The sequence below is a fragment of the Falco naumanni genome, chromosome Z (genome assembly GCF_017639655.2).
Source record: "Falco naumanni isolate bFalNau1 chromosome Z, bFalNau1.pat, whole genome shotgun sequence".
In the NCBI taxonomy this organism is placed as follows: domain Eukaryota; kingdom Metazoa; phylum Chordata; class Aves; order Falconiformes; family Falconidae; genus Falco; species Falco naumanni.
In genome coordinates this window covers 68,849,896-68,871,466 of record NC_054080.1, presented here as the reverse complement: position 1 = coordinate 68,871,466, position 21,571 = coordinate 68,849,896, and the positions used below count along the sequence as shown (strand labels likewise).

The window sequence follows — 21,571 nt, the reverse complement described above, 5'->3', positions numbered from 1 at the left end:
GCTGCATGTGAAGCTTGTTGAGGTCAATGGAAAAACTCCAGTCCTAAACTATGTCCTGTGTATACACAGTTTGGGTAATATAGGTAACAATGAAATATGGTATTACTGTAATGTGTAAAAAAAGCAGACTGGAAGATATAATATGAAAGTATGTATATTGAATAAATACTTTTCTTTCTCCCTAGGTGGTTGATCTCTTAGTATCCATGTGTCGGTCTGCACTGGAGTCACCTAGGAAGGTTGTCATTTTTGAGCCATATCCTTCTGTTGTTGATCCTAATGATCCTCAGATGCTGGCCTTTAACCCCAGGGTAAGTAGTTTCCTTTCTTTATGTCATAGCTTGGTTTTAGTCATGCATGAGATTTCAAACCAAAGCCTTCTTCTTAAGGAGTCTCCTTTACTATAAGCAATACAGCTCCAGAATATAACTTCTGTAGCTCTTAAAATTGTCTGAGAGGTATTTGAGTATAAAGTGTAAGTTGAATTAGAAGTTATGTTGAAGCCAAGAAATTCTTTTAGGGTACAAATTCTAGATGCAGAATGTTATATTCTTAGTGTCTTTGCCTCAGTGTACACGTTGGACACAAAGAGAAAGATGTCCTTTGGGAGGTGTGGACCATATAAAGCAGGGCATGTTCAGTCCATCTTTTTATTCTTAAAGTGGTCATTGCTGTCTTCTCATTTTCTCTTTTGCAAGCAAGTATGTCCTTAATTTCATCAAATGTTGACATAATAGTCAAGTTCTGTGCAAGCATCAATTTTGAAGTAAAGAATTGTGTTTGCACTACTTGCTCCTCAGGCTGCAAATACTGACTCTCAGGGAAGCCCTCAAGAAGCCATGAACATCTCACTTGAACCATCCCCAAGGACATAAGTGAGAACTTTGGATGTCCTGCATTGGGATGCATTTCCCTCTGTCTGAGCAAAGGCCAGTTCACAGTGGTTCTTCTTTAGGAAGGGGCGAGTATGTTCTGTAGCATGTGGGAAGAAAGACTTGCCTGGAGGTGCTTGGAAGGGGGCTGATGAGGAGATGCGTAGTCTAGTGGCTGAGCAAGGTGGGAGTTTGAGGCAGATGAGGGAATATGAAAGAGGGTCACACTAGAAGAGGAATGGAGAGAGCTACTAGGATGGCAGGGCCCACGTCACCTCCTCCCAGATTCTTCCCAGCATGGGCAAGGTGAAAGCCCATGGGCAGAAGTTGGCAAGACCCAAAGATGTGGAACAGTAAAGCTTCTGAAGGTGACATGACATGTGGAGCTGCTGAAGCATGGTCTGTTAAGCTCATCTCAGAAAAAGTGGAGCCATCTGCTAGCGGTTCCCAAGCAGAAGGTAGGCAAGGATTAGGCTGAGGCAGAGGGACAGCTGAAGGACCTCTGATGTTCTGTAGAGCTGTTAGCAAAGTAAACACATCTGTTTATTTAGCATTTTATTTAAAAATCTATTTGGTCACTGCATTATTTAACTTAATAGCATGCTGTCCAAATAACTGTCAGAACATGTGTTTACTTACAAATATTTTTTTAAAAAGTAAGCTGGTTTTTTGAGTGTGTTGGAGATTCCAGTGAAATTCAAATAAAAACCATTGTGATAATATTTTTTCAGGGAATTTTCCTGGAGGACTATGAATGAGAGATCTGTGTAAGCTGAAAGGAGTTTGTTGGTTAGGAGTATTTGAAAAGATTGGTTTGCTGAACGTTTGTCCTTGCTTTGGTTTTATACACACTGAAGGGATTCAGTTTTTTGTAGAGCCAAAGACTAATATTCTTTTGACTTATTTGCTTATTTTATGCCACATCAGAAGAAAAATTATGACCGAGTCATGAAAGCATTGGACAGTATCACTTCTATTAGAGAGATGACGCAGGTGAGTTTAAAAATCTTTATCTAACTTAATTGCTGTTTCTAGAACTATGAAGATGATTGTGTTGCTTGCCTGTGATGGGTGGGGAAGTCAATAGTATGACCTCTTTCCTATAGCGCTGTGATGATATTAAAATATGTGTTAAAAATAACAAACCTAGAGTATCCGTAATGGCAGTCAAATAAAAGTGATGAAGTAGAACTCGGATCTTTTGAAGTTTAAATAAGAGATAATAACAGCAGAATGGGACATTGGAATGAGATAATCACCAACTGCTGCATTTCTGGAAATATCAAAGCCAACCTGGGTCTTCTATTTCCAAAGCAAAAGAAATTGATTTAGTGACAGTGTTCTGAATTATAGTTTTATTTCTATTATAGCAAAACACTTGACCAGCTAAGTATGGTTGGGAACTTGGAAGGCTGGGTCTCTTGGGATTACTACCACATCATTTCTCAATGTACACAGTGGGACAGAATCTGATAGCCATACTTATGTTTATTGTTACACCTCCTTTCCCAAACAGCCTAGCTAATTATAACTGATTATTGAAATCTCTTCCATGTACCTTGCTTTTCCAACTGCTATGTAACCTCACAGCAATTTATAAATCTTACTTTATATGTATTTGTAAGGTACTTCGGTGTTCTGGAATGGCAAATGTATAGAGAGGAGTAAAGTAAATGGAAAATTAAAATTCACATATTTGTTATTAAATGTAAGATCTTGTAAACATTAAAAAAATCATGTATTTCTGTTACATAATACGTCTTTTTTAAAGAAAAATAACCACCATTTTACTTTTTTTTTAATGCTAATATAATTCTTGGACTGAAGAGTTTTAAAGGGATGCTTTACACTGTGATTGAAAACAAGAAAGGTTTTCAAAGGTGTTATAAACTGATACAGGATTTTACTTTACCATTTTATACCATGAAACAGTTAAGAAGAATAGAGGGGATTATCTTCTGGTATTTTGACTTAATTTTGTGAAGTTCCAGTCCAACTGCTTAATTCAAGAGCTGAACGTAAATAGGTATCTTCTGCTGTTCTCCCTGAGATCACCAATGTTTGCTGTAATGTAGTCATTTTGATGCTAATTATATGGTTATTATTTTACTCCGGGGAAAATAATTGCTATATTAATTCTTCTTGTCAAAACACATTTATAACTGTACAACACTAAATGTCAGTAAAACTGTGATTTATGCCTAATAATAAGTCCCATGTATTTGTTTTAATAGATTAAAATGTGGGCAATGTAACATACAAAATTTAACCTTACAATTCAGAAATAAAACCCTTAATTACTCTTTTCTAGGCACCTTACTTGGAAATAAAGAAGCAGATGGATAAACAAGACCCACTTGCACATCCTCTTCTACAATGGTATAAAATTGACTCACATGAGATGATAATTAATAAAGTACCAAGTTTAATGAGTAATTACTTCACCAGAATAATTTGACGTAAGCTCACCCTAAGAATTAGCCTCACAGTTAACATTTGCAACTGCAGATGTTTCTGGACTGTTTCTGAACCTCTTTTGGGCCCTCTGAAAACACTGGAAAGATTCCAGCTTACTTGTACAGCCTCTGATCTCATTTTCTAGTTAAGGTTTAGTCTGCTTCCGTTCAGTAGGTTTAAAGGCCTGAAGCTGGGTGCTTTGTGGTGGCCATTCATAACACATTTTTAAGAAGAAAAGTTCCGTTTGGTTACCATGTCTACTACATCTAACTGTTTCTTATTTTAGGGTTATTTCCAGTAATAGATCACATATTGTGAAGCTACCGGTGAATAGGGTAAGTGTCTGCAGGTTCTTTCTTATTTTGTCATTTTTCATGGCTTGTATTAGCATTTTAGGTGGGAATGTCCTAGCCAAACATAGATGTCTGCATTCAGACTAATCATGTGGACTCCACTAATAAGCAGTGGAGAGAAATAGGCGGTTTCAGGTCATGACTCATAGAATCATGTTGTGAATATGTAAAATAGATCGAAGAAATAATGGTCATAAAAAGGCTGTTTGAAGCGAGTAGTTCAAATACAAGTGTCTACCTTGTAGTCATCTGAAGTTGAGTATAACTTCACTATTTGTTTTGTTACCATGTAGAATACTAGATACAGAATGGTTCAGAAAGCAGTGCACCCAAACACAGTGTATGAGGAGATTCACTTATAAGTACACCTTAAAAAGAGTGTAGCTCTTGAATTTTAGAGGGATGGCACTGAGGTTCATTTCTGAGTATGTGTGCCTCTGATTGTATGGTTAAGGGCATAGTAATCTGCAACCTTTCAAATCCGAGCTTTTATTCAAAGCCAGCTCTGATCACAATACCATGATGCAATGGTTCATATTAGGCTGAAATCTGTTTCAGAAACTTCCATATGTTTCATAAACTGAAAGATATTTTTACTAATTGATTCAAGTAAAACCCATGGTAATGAGACCAATTTCAACTTAGTTCATGTAGGTATTTAGGTGCAGTCATGTATTGAGCAAAACAGCAGGGCATCTTAACTGCCATTATGGAAATACAATGCTCTTGTTAATCTCCTTCTTTTCACTTGTGTACTGTTACATTTTACAGCAACTCAAGTTTATGCACACTCCCCACCAGTTCCTACTTCTCAGCAGTCCACCAGCCAAAGAATCCAATTTCCGAGCTGCTAAAAATCTCTACGGAAGTACCTTTGCATTTCAGTAAGTTCATATATTCATATTAATCAAAGGTTATCAAAATGCCTTACTATTTTTTTCGGTTTTGCCACTTGAGGTTTACAGTTTTGAATTTACTGTTTGAAAGGATTGCTCATTTTGCATTTTACACTGTGGCTTTTCTCTTTCCTATCTTCAGTGGTTCACACATTGAAAATTGGCATTCCATCCTGAGGAACGGCTTAGTTGTTGCTTCCAATACGAGGCTGCAGGTAAATAGTAGAGTAAATAGACTTTAGCTAACCTGTGCATGCTTGATTACATATTAACTTAGGCAGGTTTTCAGGGGGTGTGGGTCTGGTTGTCATATAGGTGGAAAAAAGGGATGATTTCAAATACCCTCTTGTTCCTTGGAAAAGTTACTTTTCTGATGCAATTAAAGTAAAATAATGTGTCTGCTAAAATGGCTAGAAAATCCTATTGCTGGGATCTGTGTTTCAGTTTTACACTGAAGAGCAGCACCTCCAGGAGGCTTAGCTCAGTACTGTGTAAAAGCAGTTTGGGGATTAAAATTTAGAGATACATAAACTATCTCCATGTAATAGGATCCAAGAATATGCTAGATTTACAGGAACTGGGTTTACAGCATCTCTTCTCTAGTTTCTTTGGGAATGGAAATGTGAGTGTACTGGCAAGGAGAGAGCTATTGCAAACTTTATTTTCTCAGACTGAATCATCAGGACACCACTATTGCAGAGCAAAGTAGGCAGTGCCAGAGAGGTTGAGGAGCTGTAACTTCAGAGTATTTTGGCACCACGGTTTTCACAGCCCTTCCCCAGACCTATGTCCATGATACCTTGGAAGAGGATCCCAGCATGTTAAGGATTGGGCTGTAGTAGACACTGAAAAAAAGCAAATGGGAATCTCTGCTGTTCCTCTTAATTGTTTGAGTATTTTTATTAGTATATTTGGGAGATACTTGGAGGAAGGCAGGATTTACACACCAAAAATCACCAAAGTAAACCCCTTTGTTTATGCTTATTATTTTGTTGAGAGTTGAGATACTGGGAATAGGAGGAAGCAGTAAAGCCCTATTTTATACAAGTCATCTTTTTTAGATCTCTCACACACCTAAGGCATATCCTGATCCAAATTCATGTTATATACCCCAGTACCAACCAGTCAGGAAAACTTATCTACTCACCAAGGATCCTATACAACCTTGTAGGATCTGAAGGAGTGAAAGCATGTTTGCATTTTCCTGTGAGAGCTCTAGCACATCACAGAGACAATGTAAATACCATTGGGTCAAAGGAAAGAAAGCAAGGCAAGCATGACTGTGAAGCCCAGTGGTCATAACATCTACGTACATAGGAGATGCTCTAGGTTCTTATTTGTGTTCCAACAAGTACTTGGTGTGGTTTTTTTCTTTAAAGGCTTTTCCACATAAAGCAGTCAGTCCCTGGTGGAGAAGTGAAACCCACACTTCACCCTTTCCAGACAAGAAAATGAGTGCAGGGCTAATAAAAAGCACTCATTTTTGTTGCATAGCCCAAGCTTTGTGACATGGAACAGTGATGCTGGTGAAGAAGAATCTTTCCTTTCCTCTGTTCTTTTCAGACAGCTTTTCAGACAGCTTTGTGGCTAAAGCACAGTCCTGCAGTCATGGGATTTGCATGTCTGAATTCGCTTAGGCAAAAGCTTGATTGAACCCATTCCTCCAGTGACTAAATTTTTCTATAGCATATGACCAGTGTCATCACCATCTCTTCATTTCTTACGTTAAAGAAAACAAAAGCAGCTGTTGCTGTGTTGATTCACAGAGGCTGGCTTAGGCTGTGCTTTCTGACAAAGTTTTGATGTGAGACACATGCTGAGCTTGCTCAGCCTTGTTAAGGCTGAGGTGGTTTTGGCCATGTGCAGAAGCACTGTCTATAGGCATCCTCCATGTTAATGTTAGATTTAGAATCACAGAATCAATTAGGTCGGAAAAGACCTTTGATATCATCAAGTCCAACCATTAAAAACAGTTTTAAAAACAGAAAGTGCAATTTTATTTATAAATGCGATGTAAAAATATGTTTAGGATTTTGAACATGGTTTCCAGAATATACAGTATTTTAGTTGTATTTGCACAATATGATTTTTTTATAGGCTTCTTCGAACACCATTTATTACCAGGTAATAAATTAGTGCAGTGGGGCAGATGCTTATTTGCATTACAGCCTGCTCCTATTGTTTTTGTTTTGTCCAGATAACCAAACTAATGCTTAACAATACTCTGCTTTTTTTCAGCTCCATGGTGCAATGTTTGGAAGTGGAATCTACCTTAGTCCATTGTCAAGCATATCATTTGGTTACTCAGGTGATATTTATAAATCACTCTAAAGTTGGAGAAATGTAGGGGGTATCTTAGTTTACTGCTTGTTTTACTAGCTTCACTGTTTAGAATTTTACTTTATTATTTACTGTATTAAAATTTAGCTTTGTTGACCAAGATTTCATTCATCCAAAGGAGAGAAAATCTGAATTCCCTTATTAAATACCTGGGTGATTAGTATCTTGAAACTGATTGAAGTAAATAGTTGATAATAAGCTAATACTAGATGCTGTGTGTAATGGGGCAGGTCTTGATTATGCAGTGAAAATCCAGCTTTGTGATTGTGATTTTTTGTCATTATCTGCCTAAGTCCACCTAAGGATGGACTATCTGGATTCATGGGCTTTTATGACCTGATCTGACAAAACAAATATTCACCTATAGACACATTCAGCTGTGTATATTTAAGAGTATTCCCAGGTATTGCCAGGTCGGGATTACATAGAAAGTAGAGGACAATGTGTTTATTTTAGCATGAGAAGGGGAAGGAACATAATCTGTCCCTCTAGTAAATCCAAAAGCAGAGTTTTCCATATAAAAATTAAATCATACATAGAGGCATAATAGAAAGAAGATACACCAATGTGTATAGTAAGAAATGTAAGAAATTTTTAAATATAGTGACTTTTTCCTTTCAGTATGTTTTATTTACCATTTCCTCACATAGGAACATGCTGGTACAGTTGAATGTGTGGTTTTGTGCATGTAGATAATTCTGAGAGTTTTAGTTGTGCTTTCTGATTTTCAGTATTTTTAGGTGATGTCACAGTTCATTTTAAGAGCTTAGCATTTTTTACTACTATTTGTTGAATTTCAATATCAATAATCTCTAAATGCACTTTTAGCTTTTCAAAGATCATATATGTATGGAAGTTTTTTAGGACTCACTGGAAGTGCAAGTTGAACTATCATTATCTAAGAAAATTCCCTTCTTTTTGGACAGCGCTGCTTTGTCAGCTTCATTGTGGTTTTTTCTTATCTCTCTACGTTTCTTGGTCCCTTCCATCCAGTCTCCTCCAGAAAGGAGGCCTGTGTTCCTAGAAGTATGTAATAATTGATGCCAATAACAACCATGGAGGAGTCTTACACTCCCTGTTTCTTCCCCATAATACAGTCTGTATTTGCAAATTGCCAAGAAATATGTGATACTGGAAAGGCAAGGAAGACTGTAGTAGCATACAATACAGGAATTTTAATAAAACCAACATGATGAATACAAAAGAAATCTAAGGCACAAATGTAGGTGTTTAGATTTCCTAGATGGAAGTTGGATCCAGTGTGGCTGACAACTAATTTAATTCTTTTACGTGTAGATAAATTAATTAAACCAAGGTAGACTTCAAATCTTAAAGTAAATTAACAACGCCTAAAAATTAATTAGACTTTTAGAAAGTCTCAATGAAGTGTTAAAGGTTAATATCTGAAGTTCTTTCTCTCATGATTTCACTGTCCCACAGACAGTTAATCAATCTGTGTTAATTCAGCCTGAATAGGGTCAGTTACACTCCAGACATGATGGCATGCAACTCTGTTAAGCAGCCACCTAAGGGCATTCTTCAGCTCAGTTAGGTGATGTTTAAGGTCAAGTTTATCTGCTTTTGCACCTACTTAATGCTAAGTTGGCTTTCCTAAAGTCTTTGCAATACAATGTAGTTGTACTGGTAGTTAGGATGAAACTGAAATACTCTATGACAAAGTTAACTAGCTGAGATACCCACTGTGCTACCTGTTTCATTCTCCATACTTAACTTCGCTTATTATGGTATTTATATGCCAGAGTGTCTTATTTAATCTTAATATTCCTAGGGATGAACAAGAAGCAGCAGAAGGTGTCAGCTAAAGATGAACCAGCTTCAGGCAGTAAGGGCAGTAATACATCACAGGTACAGTACATCAGCCATCTCTGGAAGATTTATGGCTTTATGCTTGGGAGCTTGATAGCTGAAAAGGAGGTAATACTCCCTTTGTGAAAGCTAACAGTTTTATTTTATTGACAGAAATCAACAACTTCAGGGATTGCAAACATCAAATGCAGCCCAACTCCTTTTAGTAACAATTTACAGAGTGTACTGGAGGTCTTGTGCCCTTCTTTTCCAAGCAGCAGCATTTAGGAAAAGAATGAAAATTAAATACAGATTGCATTATGACCACTTAGCCAGCCATTGCTTTCTCAGTTCTAGACTTGCAGAAGAATGATGCAAAAAGAGTGATTATTGCTGGAAAACAATTAGCATTTCATTTATAGCAAGTCAGTTTTTCATGGTTTTTACCTATTAAACTTTTGCTTTATCTGAAGCAAACTCATAGCATATATGTGTAGGACTGAATTTTGAGAAGGAGATCTTAGATCTGTGTCTATAGTTGGCATGTAGAAACTACAGAATAATCTGGCTTTGGAGAGGAATCGGTATGTAACAGCAGAAGCCCTAAGAAAAGGGAAGGCCAGTAAAATATCACGGTAGTGGTCAAAGAACTGGTGGACAAATTCACCTTTCTTTTTCTGCTATCAATTTGGTTTTCAGTAACAGTCTGGTATTTCTAACAATATTATTCATTCTGTAATAATTAGGAACTTGTCTTTCTGGGTAAAGGAGTTGAAATCCCTCCTACAGTAATCCCAACAAATAATATGTGGTTTTAGAAATTCTGTAACATATAGAAATGTTTTAGAAAGACTGCCTCTATCATTGTTCCTTAATAAACCACTGAAAATAACAGCCCTCTCCTTTGTTACTTTTTTACTCAGCTTGTCTTACTGCACTAATTAATTTTTCTTATGTTTTTACATCTCAGTCACAGAAGAAAGGACAACAGTCACAATTTTTGCAAAGCCGTAACTTAAAATGTATAGCCTTATGTGAAGGTAAGCTGAAAGCCCTTGAAAAACTGTTTTAGTCATGGACACAGTGTTACTGGATGCAAGCCAGTGAGACCTTTAGTTCCAGTATTGGTTGTTTTTAGGTAAGAGACTACTGGTAGGGTACAACTACTTGCTTTTAATAGCTGACCTCTGTATTTCAGAGTGGTTTGGGTTGGAACCAACCTTAAAGATCATCTTGTTCCAACCTCCTGCCATGGGATGCCAGGGACACCTTCCACTAGATGAGGTTGCTCAAAGGCTCGTCCAGCCTGGCCTTGAACAGTTCCAGGGATGGGGCATCTGCCTCTCTGGGCAACCTGTTCCAGTGTTTCACCACTCACATCGTAAAAAATTTCTTCCGTATATCTAGTCTGAATCTACCCTCCTTTAGTTTGAAGCTATTAGCTTGTGACCTATTGGTACAGGCTCTACTGAAAGGTGTGTCCCTGTCTTGCTTATAAGCCCCCTTTAGGTAGTGGAAGGCTGCAATGAGGTCTCCCTGGAGCCTTTTCTTCTTCAGGCTGATCAACCCCAACTCTCTCAGCCTGTGTTCATAGGAGAGGCATTCCAGGCCTCTGATCATCTTTGTGGCCCTCCTCTGGACTTGCTTCAACAGGTTCATGTCCTTCATATGTTGGAGGCCCCAGAGCTAGATGCAGTACTCCAAGTGGGGTCACAGGAGTAGAGTAGAGGGGGAGAATCACCTCCCTCAGCCTTCCAGTAACACTTCTTTTGATGCAGCCCAGCATACAGTTGGCTTTCTGGGCTGCAAGCACACATTGCCAGGTCATGTTGAGCTTCTTGTCCACCAGCACCCCCAAGTCCTCCTCAGGGCTTCGGTCAATCATTTTCTGCCCAGCCTGTATTTGTGGTTGGGATTACCACAGTGGTGCAGGACCTTGCACTTGGCCTTGTTCAAGTTCATGAGGTTTGCATGGGCCCACATCTCAAGCCTGTCAAGTCCCTCTGGGTGGCATCCCTTCCCTCCAGCGTATTGACTGCACCACATAGCTTGGTGTCATCGGCAAACTTGCTGAGGGTGCACTCAATCCCAGGGTCCATGTTGCCAACAAAGATGTTAAACAGTGCCAGTCCCCATACCGACCCCTGAGGGACGCCACTTGTCACTGGTCTCCACTTGGACATTGAGCCATTGACTGCAACTCTTTGAATGCAGCCATCCAGTGAATTCCTTATCAACCAAGTGGTCCATCCATCAAATCCATGTCTAGTTTAGAAACAAGGATGTCATGCAGGGCAGTGTCAAATGCTTTGCACAAGTCCAGGCAAATGACATCAGCTGCTCTTCCCTCGTCCACCAATGTTGTAACCCCATCATGGAAGGCCACCAAGTTTCTCAGGCACTGTTTACCCTTGGTGAAGCCATGTTGGCTGTCACTAGTCACCTCATTATTTTCCATGTGCCTTAGCGTAGTTTCCCAGAGGATCTGCTCCATGATCTTGCTGGGCAAAGGGGTGAGAGTGTAGTTCCCTGAGCCTTCCTTGTTTCCCTTTTTAAAATGGGTGTTACATTTCCCCTTTTCCAGTCAGTGGGAACTTCACTGGACTTCCACAACTTCTCAAATATGATAGATCCTGGCTCAGCCACTTCATCCACCAGTTCCCTCAGGACCCTTGGATGCATCTCATCAGGTCCCATGGACTTAGTTACCTTCAGGTCCCTTAGATGATCTTCTCCTACAAGCAAGCAATTCTTCATTCTCCTGGTCCCTGCCTTTGTATTGTGTGGCTTGGGTGGTGTGGCTGGACCACTTGACAGTGAAGACTGAGGCAAAAATGTTGTTAAGTACCTCATCCTTCTCCAGGTACCAGGTAACCAGGTCTCCTGTTTCCTTCTGAAGAGGGTCCATGTTTTCACTAGTCTTCCTTGTATCATCAGTGTACCTATAGAGGCTCTTCTTGTTGCCCTTGACATCCCTGGCCAGATTTAATTCTGTCAGGGCTTTAGCTCTCCTAACCTGATCCCTGACTGCTTGGACAATTTCTCTGTATTCTTCACAGGTTACCTGTCCTTTCTTCCATCCTCTGTAGGCTTCCTTTTTGTGTTAAACTTGTCCAGGAGCTTCTTGTTCATTCATGCACACTGTCTGGTGTTTCTGCTTGACTTCCTCTTTGTTGGGATGCATTGCTTCTGAGTTTGGAGGAGGTGACCCTTGAGTATTATCCTTTCTTGGGTCCCTCTTCCCTCCAGAGCTTTATCCCATGGTATTCTACCAAGCAGATTCCTGAAGAGGCCGAAATCTGCTCTCCTGAAGTCCAGGTAGCAACCTTGCTGTGTGCCTTCCTTGCTGTCGTAAGGATCTTGAACTGCACCATTTCATGGTCACTGCAGCCAAGGCCACTGCAGCCAAGGCTGCCCTTGAGCTTCACATTCCCCACCAGCCCCTCCTTGCTGGTGAGAGCAAGACCCAGCGTAGCACCTCTCCTTATTGGCTCATCTGTGACTTGGAGAAAGAAGTTATCATCAACACATTCCATGAACTTTATGGATAGCTTATGCCCTGTTGTCTTGTTTCTTCAACAGACAACAGGCTGGCTGAAGTCCTCCATGAGGACCAGGGCTTGTGAACATAAAGATGCTCCTGTCTGTCAACAGAGTGCTTCTTTCACCTGGTCTTCCTGGTTAGGTGGCCTGTAGCAGACCCCCACTACAATGTCACTTGTCCCTGCCTTCCCTTTAATGTTGACCTATAAGCTCTCAGTCAGGTCCTCATCCATTCCCACGCTGAGCTTCATGAACCCCAGCTGGTCATTGACATAGAGGGCAACACCTCCTTGTCATTGTCATCATTCAGAACATTTCCCGCTTTGAACAAAAATCTGTAACACGTGCTGATTTTTCATGAAATAATCATATGCACATAGTGACTGGTTCTCTTGTCTGCCTTTCAAATGTGATCATACTCCTAAGCCATCAAAATAACCCAAGTTGTGGTCTTTATTTTCTTGCAAGCTCTTGATAAATGCATTAAACACCTAAAAGTCAGAAAAAACAACTTTCCTATTGAATTTCCAAATAATTTTCACTGTTCAGGCAAATACACTGTTCATCTGGTAACCAGTCGGTTCTCTGATTGCTTCAGAAATCTTGTGAAGTTAAAATCCAGAGCATAAGAGTACAATCATTCTTGAAAGTCTTGGCTGTTGTTTTAATAACTAATGAAACCTCAGCAGGTTTTGAGAATAAAAAATTATGAAATTTGAATAAGAATTGTACTAATAATTGGTAATTAGTCTCATTGACCAAACAAAAAGAAATTATGTTAAACTCAGTTTACCTTTCATTTAGAGCACTTTTTTATTTTTAAAAGTAAAAATTAAGACAGACAGTGGAAAATACATTATTTGAAAATGGAATCTTTAAGCAGTATGGGCTACTTTTTCATATATGTGTTTTTGAGAATGTTCAAGTGAAATATTTAGTATGATTAAGGACTTGACAGTCAACATGAAAATGCTATTAAATCTGGAAGAAAAAACCACAGATTTAATTCCAATTCTTTCAGAAAAAGATATGAAATGAATCTAGGGTTGACTAGAATTTACTTGGCCTTTAATGCCTGATGTTTCTAAATAGAAATCACATTTTTCACAAGGACTTTTTCATCCATGTTGTTCTTTCCCCACACTTATTATGGAGCATGCTTTTTAAAGGTGAATTTTAAATATTTGGAAAAATATATTTTACATTATTACTATTCACTTCATTTTTCTGTGAGGTGAGAGGAGGTTGTTAATGTAGATTTTAAATTAATTACAATTAAATTAATTACAATAGATAAATGTCTGTTTAGCATTTCAATTCTTGGAAGAAATGCTATAAAAATTGAATAAGCATTTATTCATGGTAGTGTTAGAACAGCATAGAATAGTATATTTCAGATGGAAAGGACCCACAATAATCATCTAGTCCACCTGCCCCACCACTTCAGGGCACTTCAGAGTTCAAGCATGTTACTGAGGGAATCGTCCAAACGACTCCTTAACACTGACAGGTTTGGGGCATCGACCACCTCTCTAGGAAGCCTGTTCCAGGGTTTGACCACCCTCCTGGCAAAGAAATGCTTCTTAATGTTCCGTCTGAGCCTCCCCTGGCGCAGCTTGGAACCATTCCCGCGTGTCCGTCACCGGATCCCGGGCAGAAGGGATCAGCACCTCCCTCCCCACGTCCCCTCCCCAGGAAGCTGCAGAGAGCAGCCAGGTCGCCCCTCAGCCCCCTTTGCTCCAAACCAGAGGAGCCCAGAGCCTCAGCCGCCCCGCGCAGGCCGGGCCTTCCCGCCCTCCCACCAGCGCTGTTGGCCTCCTCTGGGCGCCTTCGAGGACCTTCACCCCCTTCTGAAATGGCGGGGCCCAGCGCCGCGCACAGCACCCGGGGTGAGGCCGCACCGGCGCTGGATGCGGTGGGATAATCACCTCTTTGACCGGCCGGCTGTGCCGTGTTCAATCCCCCCCAGATGCGGTTTGCCCTCCTGGCTGCCCGGGCGCACCGCTGACTCGTGTTGAGCCTTCATGCACCAGGTCCCTTTCTGTGGGGCTGGTGCCCAGCCACTCCTCTCACAGTTTAATCTTGTCCCCAGCATTACTCTGTCCTACGTACAGAATCCAGCATTTGGACTTGTCACCGAAATCAGGAATCAAACTTAACACCAATGCAGTATTAAGAAGCAGGCACTCCTTTATTGTAGCACCGGGTGCTCAGTGGCATCTCCACAGATCAAGCACACCAGTGTAGTTTTTACCGTTACATTTATACACAAAATTACAAGGTCGTACACACCCAATTAAAAAGATAAGTTAGTAATTTGCATATAATTATAACATTTGCTGTGTCATCCTTTTCTGTTACTACACTTGCTCAGGGGAAGGGTCTTCACCTGGGCAAGGGTCGTCTTCACCTGTAGGCATGATTTTTATTATTATAACAAAGATAGTTCACTTCAGGACACCTTAAAAATTAGTTTTGTTGCCAAGTAGGAAGGCTGGATATCAGCCTTGCCAAGCTGTCCAATAACTCATCCTATACACGTTAGAACCTGGGTGCTCTGGTTATGGTCTAGAGAGTAAAGACTAAGGCTATTATGTTCTATAGCATAGGGAGTTCCAAGTAACAGTCTCAGATAACAAGCAGTACAGTGATTCATATGTCATTGGTTAATAAGTGCAAACGTAATTCCAACATGGGGGTTAACTCCTTAAAATCAAAATGCTCTTATAACTAGCTGTTACATAAAAACAAAATATAGAAAGATTCAGTAAAATTTTAAGATAATCTGCAACAGACTTGTTAAACTTTGTCCCACATGTCCCAATAGTCCAGTCTGTCTAGATCCCTCTGTAAGGCCCCTCATCCCTCAAGAGAGTCAAGAGCATCTCCCAGCTGGGTATCATCCGCAAACTTGCTAATGCTGCATTCAACTCCCGCATCCAGGTCTTGGATAACGATATTGAGCAGAGCTGCCCTAGAACTGAGCCCCGAGGAACAGCACCGGTGGCTGGTCGTCAGCCAGATGCAGCCCCATTCTCTGCAAACCTTTGAGCTCTGCCCCTCAGCCAGCTCTTCACCCAGTACACTGTGAAGCCGCTCATCCCACAGCTGGACAATTTGTCCAGGGGGATGCTATTTAAAGACATTTATAGAAATCTTTTAAAATACAGATTGATAGTATAGCTTCTACCAGGCAATAAAAAGGTTTCTTTCCTCTTTTGTCCTCAGTCTGGTGACAAACAACCTATCATCTAATACACTGTTGTTTTCTAAACATTGAGCAAGTTTTGTCAAGTTTCATGATCCCTTTAAGTCATAATTGCTATGCTTAATTTTTAAAAATATTTAGTAGTATTGCAGATCCCAAATTTGTCATATCTCATTTCCAGGCTTTATTTTTAATGTCTCATTTTTGGCTTAGCCATCATCAGTCACAAATACCTCTTTTCCAATGGCTAGTTAGTTAATTCAGATCCTCCTAAACTGCCTTATGGCCATTTAAAAACAGGTTTTAATAAATATACTTTTTTATTTTTCATTCCAATTAGCAACTGACTCCCATACATCAAGCATCTGTGTTTTCTGGAAAATATAACATATTTTGGAAACAAGCATCTTGTTCATCTCCCTGTTTGCACTAGCAGCAACTCAAAGTGTACACCACAGCACAGACATGCAGTGGAAAACTACACATTCCAAGAAGGCTATTTAAAGTGTATTAAAAAGCTAATTGTTTAAAGCAATATTTTCCAGGCATGTTTTCATCCCTATGAAATATATTCTTTCCCTGATAGTGATAACCTCATCAGATCTGCACAAACATGGAGAGATATGGGTAGTTCCCAATACGGACCACGTGTGTACAAGATTTTTCTTTGTGTGAGTACAAAGCTACTTTTAACATTCAACTTCTGTTCATCCTAGACATTTTTCCCTTGTTCCCCCCTATAGTTGTAATTGAAGTAGATAAAAGATGTTTATTCCTAATTCTTTCCAGTGTCACTTCTTTTTTTATCTTTCTCTGTACTTACTTTTGTTAGGAAATGTATGCATAAGCTAGAGACAAAGGTTTAGTTGCAGTTTTGTTAAAGAACAAATGAATGAAGAGTTAGTGATTTTTCCCACTGTACAGCATTAGCTTATATTACAGTAAGTCTATCCATGTATCATAGAATATAATTTCTATTTGTCTGTATGTTCTAAAGCTGAGGAATTCACTAAAGACTTCTTTGTCTATGACATGAATATTTCCACTCTCACTTATGACTTGTCCCCTTTGGGTCCTAGTGGCTTATTCAGCCTCAGGGTTTCAATGACAATGCCGGTTTACCATCCTTCATTTCTACAGGTTTTAGGATCTGCGTGTAATGGTGAAGTGCAGAAGAGCCTTTTAATAGAAACATGTTAACATATAGAATAAGCACTCTTGGTTATTGAATGAAACAGTTTTGGATGTTTTTAGGTATATTAATCAAACACTAATTTGATTTTATTTTCTGTACTTCTTTTTAGTTATGAAGATGGTCAAGTGGGTGATACAAGTATAAATACACAGGAACCAAGCATTCATAAAGAGATTCTTCGAGTCATTGGCAATCAAACTGCTACTGGTTAAAAGGACCACTCTTATTTAATTGATGCGATTTGGAAGCCTTCCTCAGTCTCAAAGCTGGATTTTGAACTGAAGAAGATGCAAAAAACTAATTTATTATTATTATTCCAAGCAAATTAACCCTTTGAATACTTACTGTTTTCTTACTTAGTATTTCTTATCTTATCAAAATACCAGAGATGGTATGAATTAGCAACTGTAGGGGTGCAAAGTCTATTAATATACTACAATTAATAACAATTAAACAGGCATTTGGGATGCTCACAATAAACAGACTTTAAAAAGGAGTTTTGTGCTGATATTTTTATATTAAACTTCAATTGGAGGTTTTAGTACTGTATACTGGTATTTTAAATTTAGAATGAGTGAATTCTAAGTGAGAGGAAAGATTTTGTAGCAGAGCACCTGTACTATGCAGGATACTCTGCAATAAGTAAAATTTGCTCATATTTAAACACAATAAAAAGTTGTCTGGAACATGTCAAAGGGATTGGTTACCTGCAGCTACTTTAATTAATTTTATTTTACACAAATTCAGCTAGGATTTAGTCAAAGGTTAAAACAACGATTTTTTTTCATTTAATGAGTGAAACAAAGCAAAAAGTAATGAATGCAGTGGTGAATGTTTAGTTTTCTTTATCTTCTCTGGAAACACTGTCTTATCCATTAAGCTGCTCAGTTGCATTTTTGAATTATAGAATCCTAGAAGACATCTGGAAATCCTGAAGCTGTTAACTTCCTTTTTAAAAATGTGGGGTTTATATACTAGATTTTACAGTTTCTCTAGATTAACAAGGTTCTTTAATGTTTTCATCTTAACTTCAGTGAAACTGCTCTGTTGTTAAATTTAGCCATATATTTTAAAGTATGTGCTGAATTCAGGCTTTTACATGAGTGAGATGATTGTTGGTATATCAGAAAATACAAAAAAAAAAATGCAAAATTTTACTGACGTGTCTCTGGTGAAATATTTTTATCAATTTATTCTTAAGGGAAAATAGACCAACTCAAATCTCTCTGTCCTTTAAATTAACAGCTTTTTTTTTCCAAGTGAGTGTGATTGCAATACAGGCAGGGAAGGCCCCAGTCTCCAAGGCATAAAGCATATCATGTGCCATGATGAGTGCCCTTAGTGACCCTCATGGCAGGTCCCCCGAAGTATCACTCACACCCTGGAATATGGAGACCAGTTCAACTTACCCACCTGTGCAACTGTTACAAGCCACCTCAGAAAGTAAAAATAGATTGAACCCTCTAGTATTTTATTTTCATAATAAAGATACGGAAGCACCAAATAACAGCACAACAGAGCACAGGCGTGTTTGTTTCTTGTAAATAGAAATGCGTTAGGTATGCTGTAATGGGTGATTCTTTCTTTCTAGTTCAAGCTACACTCCCTTACTACTTGCTGCAACTGAAGTGCCCTACAAGTAAAATAGTGGTGTTGGGCCTAGGAGCACATACTTAGAGATGTATTCTAGCATTTCAGAGTTATTAGCTGGGGATTTCAGTTTTTCTGGGTTCACATCCAGACTTGTAAAACCAGTCCTGTTTGCAAATCCCTGTTTTGCTGTTGAATTTCTGTTGACTTTCACCCCCATTTGGTGGACCCCCTAACCTGAGAATCACTACTAATTGTTATTGGGACACGGGTTAAATTCTGGAAACAAAGTGTATTCCTGAAATCTGTCTGTCTGCTAAAGGACTGCCTTACGTTGTATAACTACACAAAATCAGCATAATTCAGAATTGGAGCTGAAACTCCGGAATGACCATCTCTCTATAATTTGTCCTGCCGTATGTGTCTGAATTACTACGTTTTATACAACAAAAAGAAATTAGGAAGCAAGTCCACAAAGATACCTATCCTACGTTGACTTGCTGGGCTGATAGTTCACCACTCTGGGAAGCCTTCTCAAAAAATTAGGAGAAAAAAAAGATGACCATAAGTGAACTGGAGAAGCCAAGTAAGCAGTCATCTTCCCTGTCCCCTCAAGCTGCAGCAGGGTCACAAGTGAACCCCTTGAAGGAAAAAAACCTAGAATGTAGCTATGGCAGCAAGTCAGCCATGGTTTGCACGGTGGGATCATGATACTGGCCATGCATGGTGCCATCATAAGTACCACTGGAAAGGGACCCCCCTTTCTCTGCCAAATTTTAAGACTGCTGAGAGGTTTGTTTTAAATGGATGAGCAGGAGGAAAGGACAGCGTGAAGGACAGCAGGGATCTGAGGTATATGGAGGCGTTGCTGTTAAAAGGTGCCCGCTTCTGAGAGTACTGAGGTGACTGGCTTGTGCATGGGGGAGAAGGAGCGTGGACAAGAGTAAAAAGTAGAATGTGGCAAGCACAAGCGTCAAAGCTGTGGGAGAGGGCAAAACCTTTCAGGGAGAAAGGTGGTTCTGAAGGGATGAAGAGTTTGCTCCTAGGAAAGGAAAAAAAAAGTGAGGAGCCACCAAATTACTAGCAGGTGGCATTAGCAGCTCAGGTCCCACATGGTGCATGGCAGGAAAAGGGACTGGGGGAACGAAGCTGCAGTGTTGGGAGACATAGCCCATGGAGGTATAGGGCAACACCATACCCAGGGCAGCTGGGCTGGGAAGGTGTCACCCTCTAGGGGACAGTGCAAGGACGCAAGCCTAGTGCTGCACACAAACAGCAATTGAATTAAACCAAAATTTGCTTCCTACACAGTAACTCAGTCATTTTAGCCAATATATTTACAAGAAACTTCTTCTAAGGTGTTACATTATGTGCTGATAAACAGTCTTCAGATCATTTAACAGAGAATTAATTCTCATTTTTAAAAGGTGACGGGAAGAGGGACATTCTTTGGGGGTCTGTTACTTAAAAATAAGTAACCCTTCTATAGCAAGCTTCAAAGTTGAAACACTTTATCATGAAGAAGTGGAATGAAAAAGCCCACAGATGAGGTTTTCTTTGAAGTAATTTTCCCTCGTAATTTTATCCAAGGGTGGAAGTTGCATATTGCCAAATTCTTCCAAATACTTACATTCACATAGATTCCAGGGGATGAAAAATAAAAAAACAGGGTCATTTGAGCAAGGATCCTGTGTTATCCCAACGCCCTTGTCTTTCCCTTCCTCTGTTATCACGCACACATACTGGTGATAGAGCAACCTTTGCAGCTCCTGCTGTAAAGATGTAGGCTTTTCACAGATAGCTTTTAATCAAAGAAAATAGACTCCCAGGCTCTGCTACCTCTCTTGGTAGAAATGTCCGTGAAGCCATAGCTGTCTGGCTGTGACCATGTCCAGCACGGAGCAACCAAGGGAATTCTTGGGAAAGAACTTTTTAACTTCTTCCTACATCACACAACAAATTACAAGCTACCAAATGGGGAAGGTCTGACAGAAGAATTATGTTAATACCTTAATGTTGCACCCTAATTATGAATTGCTATATTTATACTTCGGAATATTTTAAACATTGAGAAAGGAATTAAAAAAGATGCTTTTAAACCTTTCTTGAGATTCAGGCAGATATTTAGTATTCAAGGTGTCAAGCAGTTTGAGCTATCTTCTCCTGTGAGATGAATTAGCATAGCTGTTTTCTTCAGCAGTGCTATGACGTTTTGATAACCTGAGTCTTTGGCTCCATATTACTTATCATAAAATGGCCAGTTTGTGTAATGTTCTGCTTAATGCTTTACAGGAACTGGTTGTTGAAACCAGAATTGTTTATGCTTATATTTTTCCTCTAAAGACCTTGAAAAACGGTTATTGATGCTGTATAATTTTAATATTATAGCTGTGGTACTAAAAATGCATCTGATGAATAATGCTAAGATTATGTTTTTGTTAATAGAAATACAAGATCACTCCAAAGGAAAACTTTTTCCTTAGATCAATTATACTTTGCTTATAGATCACTTTCTACTGTGGAAGCAATTGGTGTACTTCAAACAAGAATGAGTACAAAGTGAAAAAAAATACCAAAAAGGGACAACTGAATGAAGAGATTTATGATTTTAAAAGACACACTGAAAAAAAAACCTCAACAAATACAAAACCAGTGTCTAGTTACTTGAACTTTGTATTATTTAGATGGATTTCTTCTCAGCTCTAGAAAATGTAAGTCGGATACAAAGAGTACAAGCCATGACTGACAGGGAGGTAACACTGTGAGAGCAAAAGTGCTCTGTAATCTTGGCATTTTCACAAGATAGGTTTGGGTCCCAATCCTGCGTTGTGCTGAGCACATAGTGGAGGTGTGGAGGGCCAGGCCCTTGCACAAATGTCGCTGGTTTTTGTACTAGTCACTCCTTGCTCTTATGGTAAGTTTTTTAGAAGCTGCTGAGGTAGGGTCAGCACACAGACGCCCATGCATCACCTGGGCAGGAGTTCACAGGACTTAGCTTCTCCTCGGCTGCACGATGCTGGGGCAGCAGGGGAGAAGGGGCTGGGAGGGTCCCATCAGGCGGGGGCCAGCCTTGCCCCGCACAGCCCCGCCAGCGCTGTGGCTGTCCCGCCGGCAGCCCTGCTGCAGCCTGCCTGGCACTGGCTGCGCATCCACTTGTCTCTTGGGGCATGTAGGGTCCTGTCGCACTCTTATTTGCAAACCCAAGGTGTTACTCTGGTGTCCTGTGCAATTTCCTCATGACGAACACTACCTCAAGGTGAAAGATGAGCCTGTTGACTAAACTGAGCAAGGTCTGTTGTTTGAAGAGCAGT

General features: G+C 39.7%; 1 protein-coding gene across 1 annotated transcript in view; it reads left to right on the top strand.

Moving 5' to 3' along the window:
- The window catches only part of PARP8 (poly(ADP-ribose) polymerase family member 8), a 120,148-nt gene extending 102,321 nt beyond the window's left edge, over positions 1 to 17,827 (top strand). The window contains exons 16-26 of the mRNA XM_040580285.1: positions 186 to 311; positions 1,800 to 1,865; positions 3,184 to 3,251; positions 3,616 to 3,664; positions 4,454 to 4,566; positions 4,721 to 4,793; positions 6,817 to 6,886; positions 8,708 to 8,784; positions 9,695 to 9,764; positions 16,062 to 16,146; positions 16,780 to 17,827. Coding sequence (XP_040436219.1) covers positions 186 to 311; positions 1,800 to 1,865; positions 3,184 to 3,251; positions 3,616 to 3,664; positions 4,454 to 4,566; positions 4,721 to 4,793; positions 6,817 to 6,886; positions 8,708 to 8,784; positions 9,695 to 9,764; positions 16,062 to 16,146; positions 16,780 to 16,882 — 900 coding nt within the window. The 3' untranslated portion in view covers positions 16,883 to 17,827. The remainder of the gene's footprint in view (positions 1 to 185; positions 312 to 1,799; positions 1,866 to 3,183; positions 3,252 to 3,615; positions 3,665 to 4,453; positions 4,567 to 4,720; positions 4,794 to 6,816; positions 6,887 to 8,707; positions 8,785 to 9,694; positions 9,765 to 16,061; positions 16,147 to 16,779) is intronic.
- Positions 17,828 to 21,571: the final 3,744 nt, after the last annotated feature.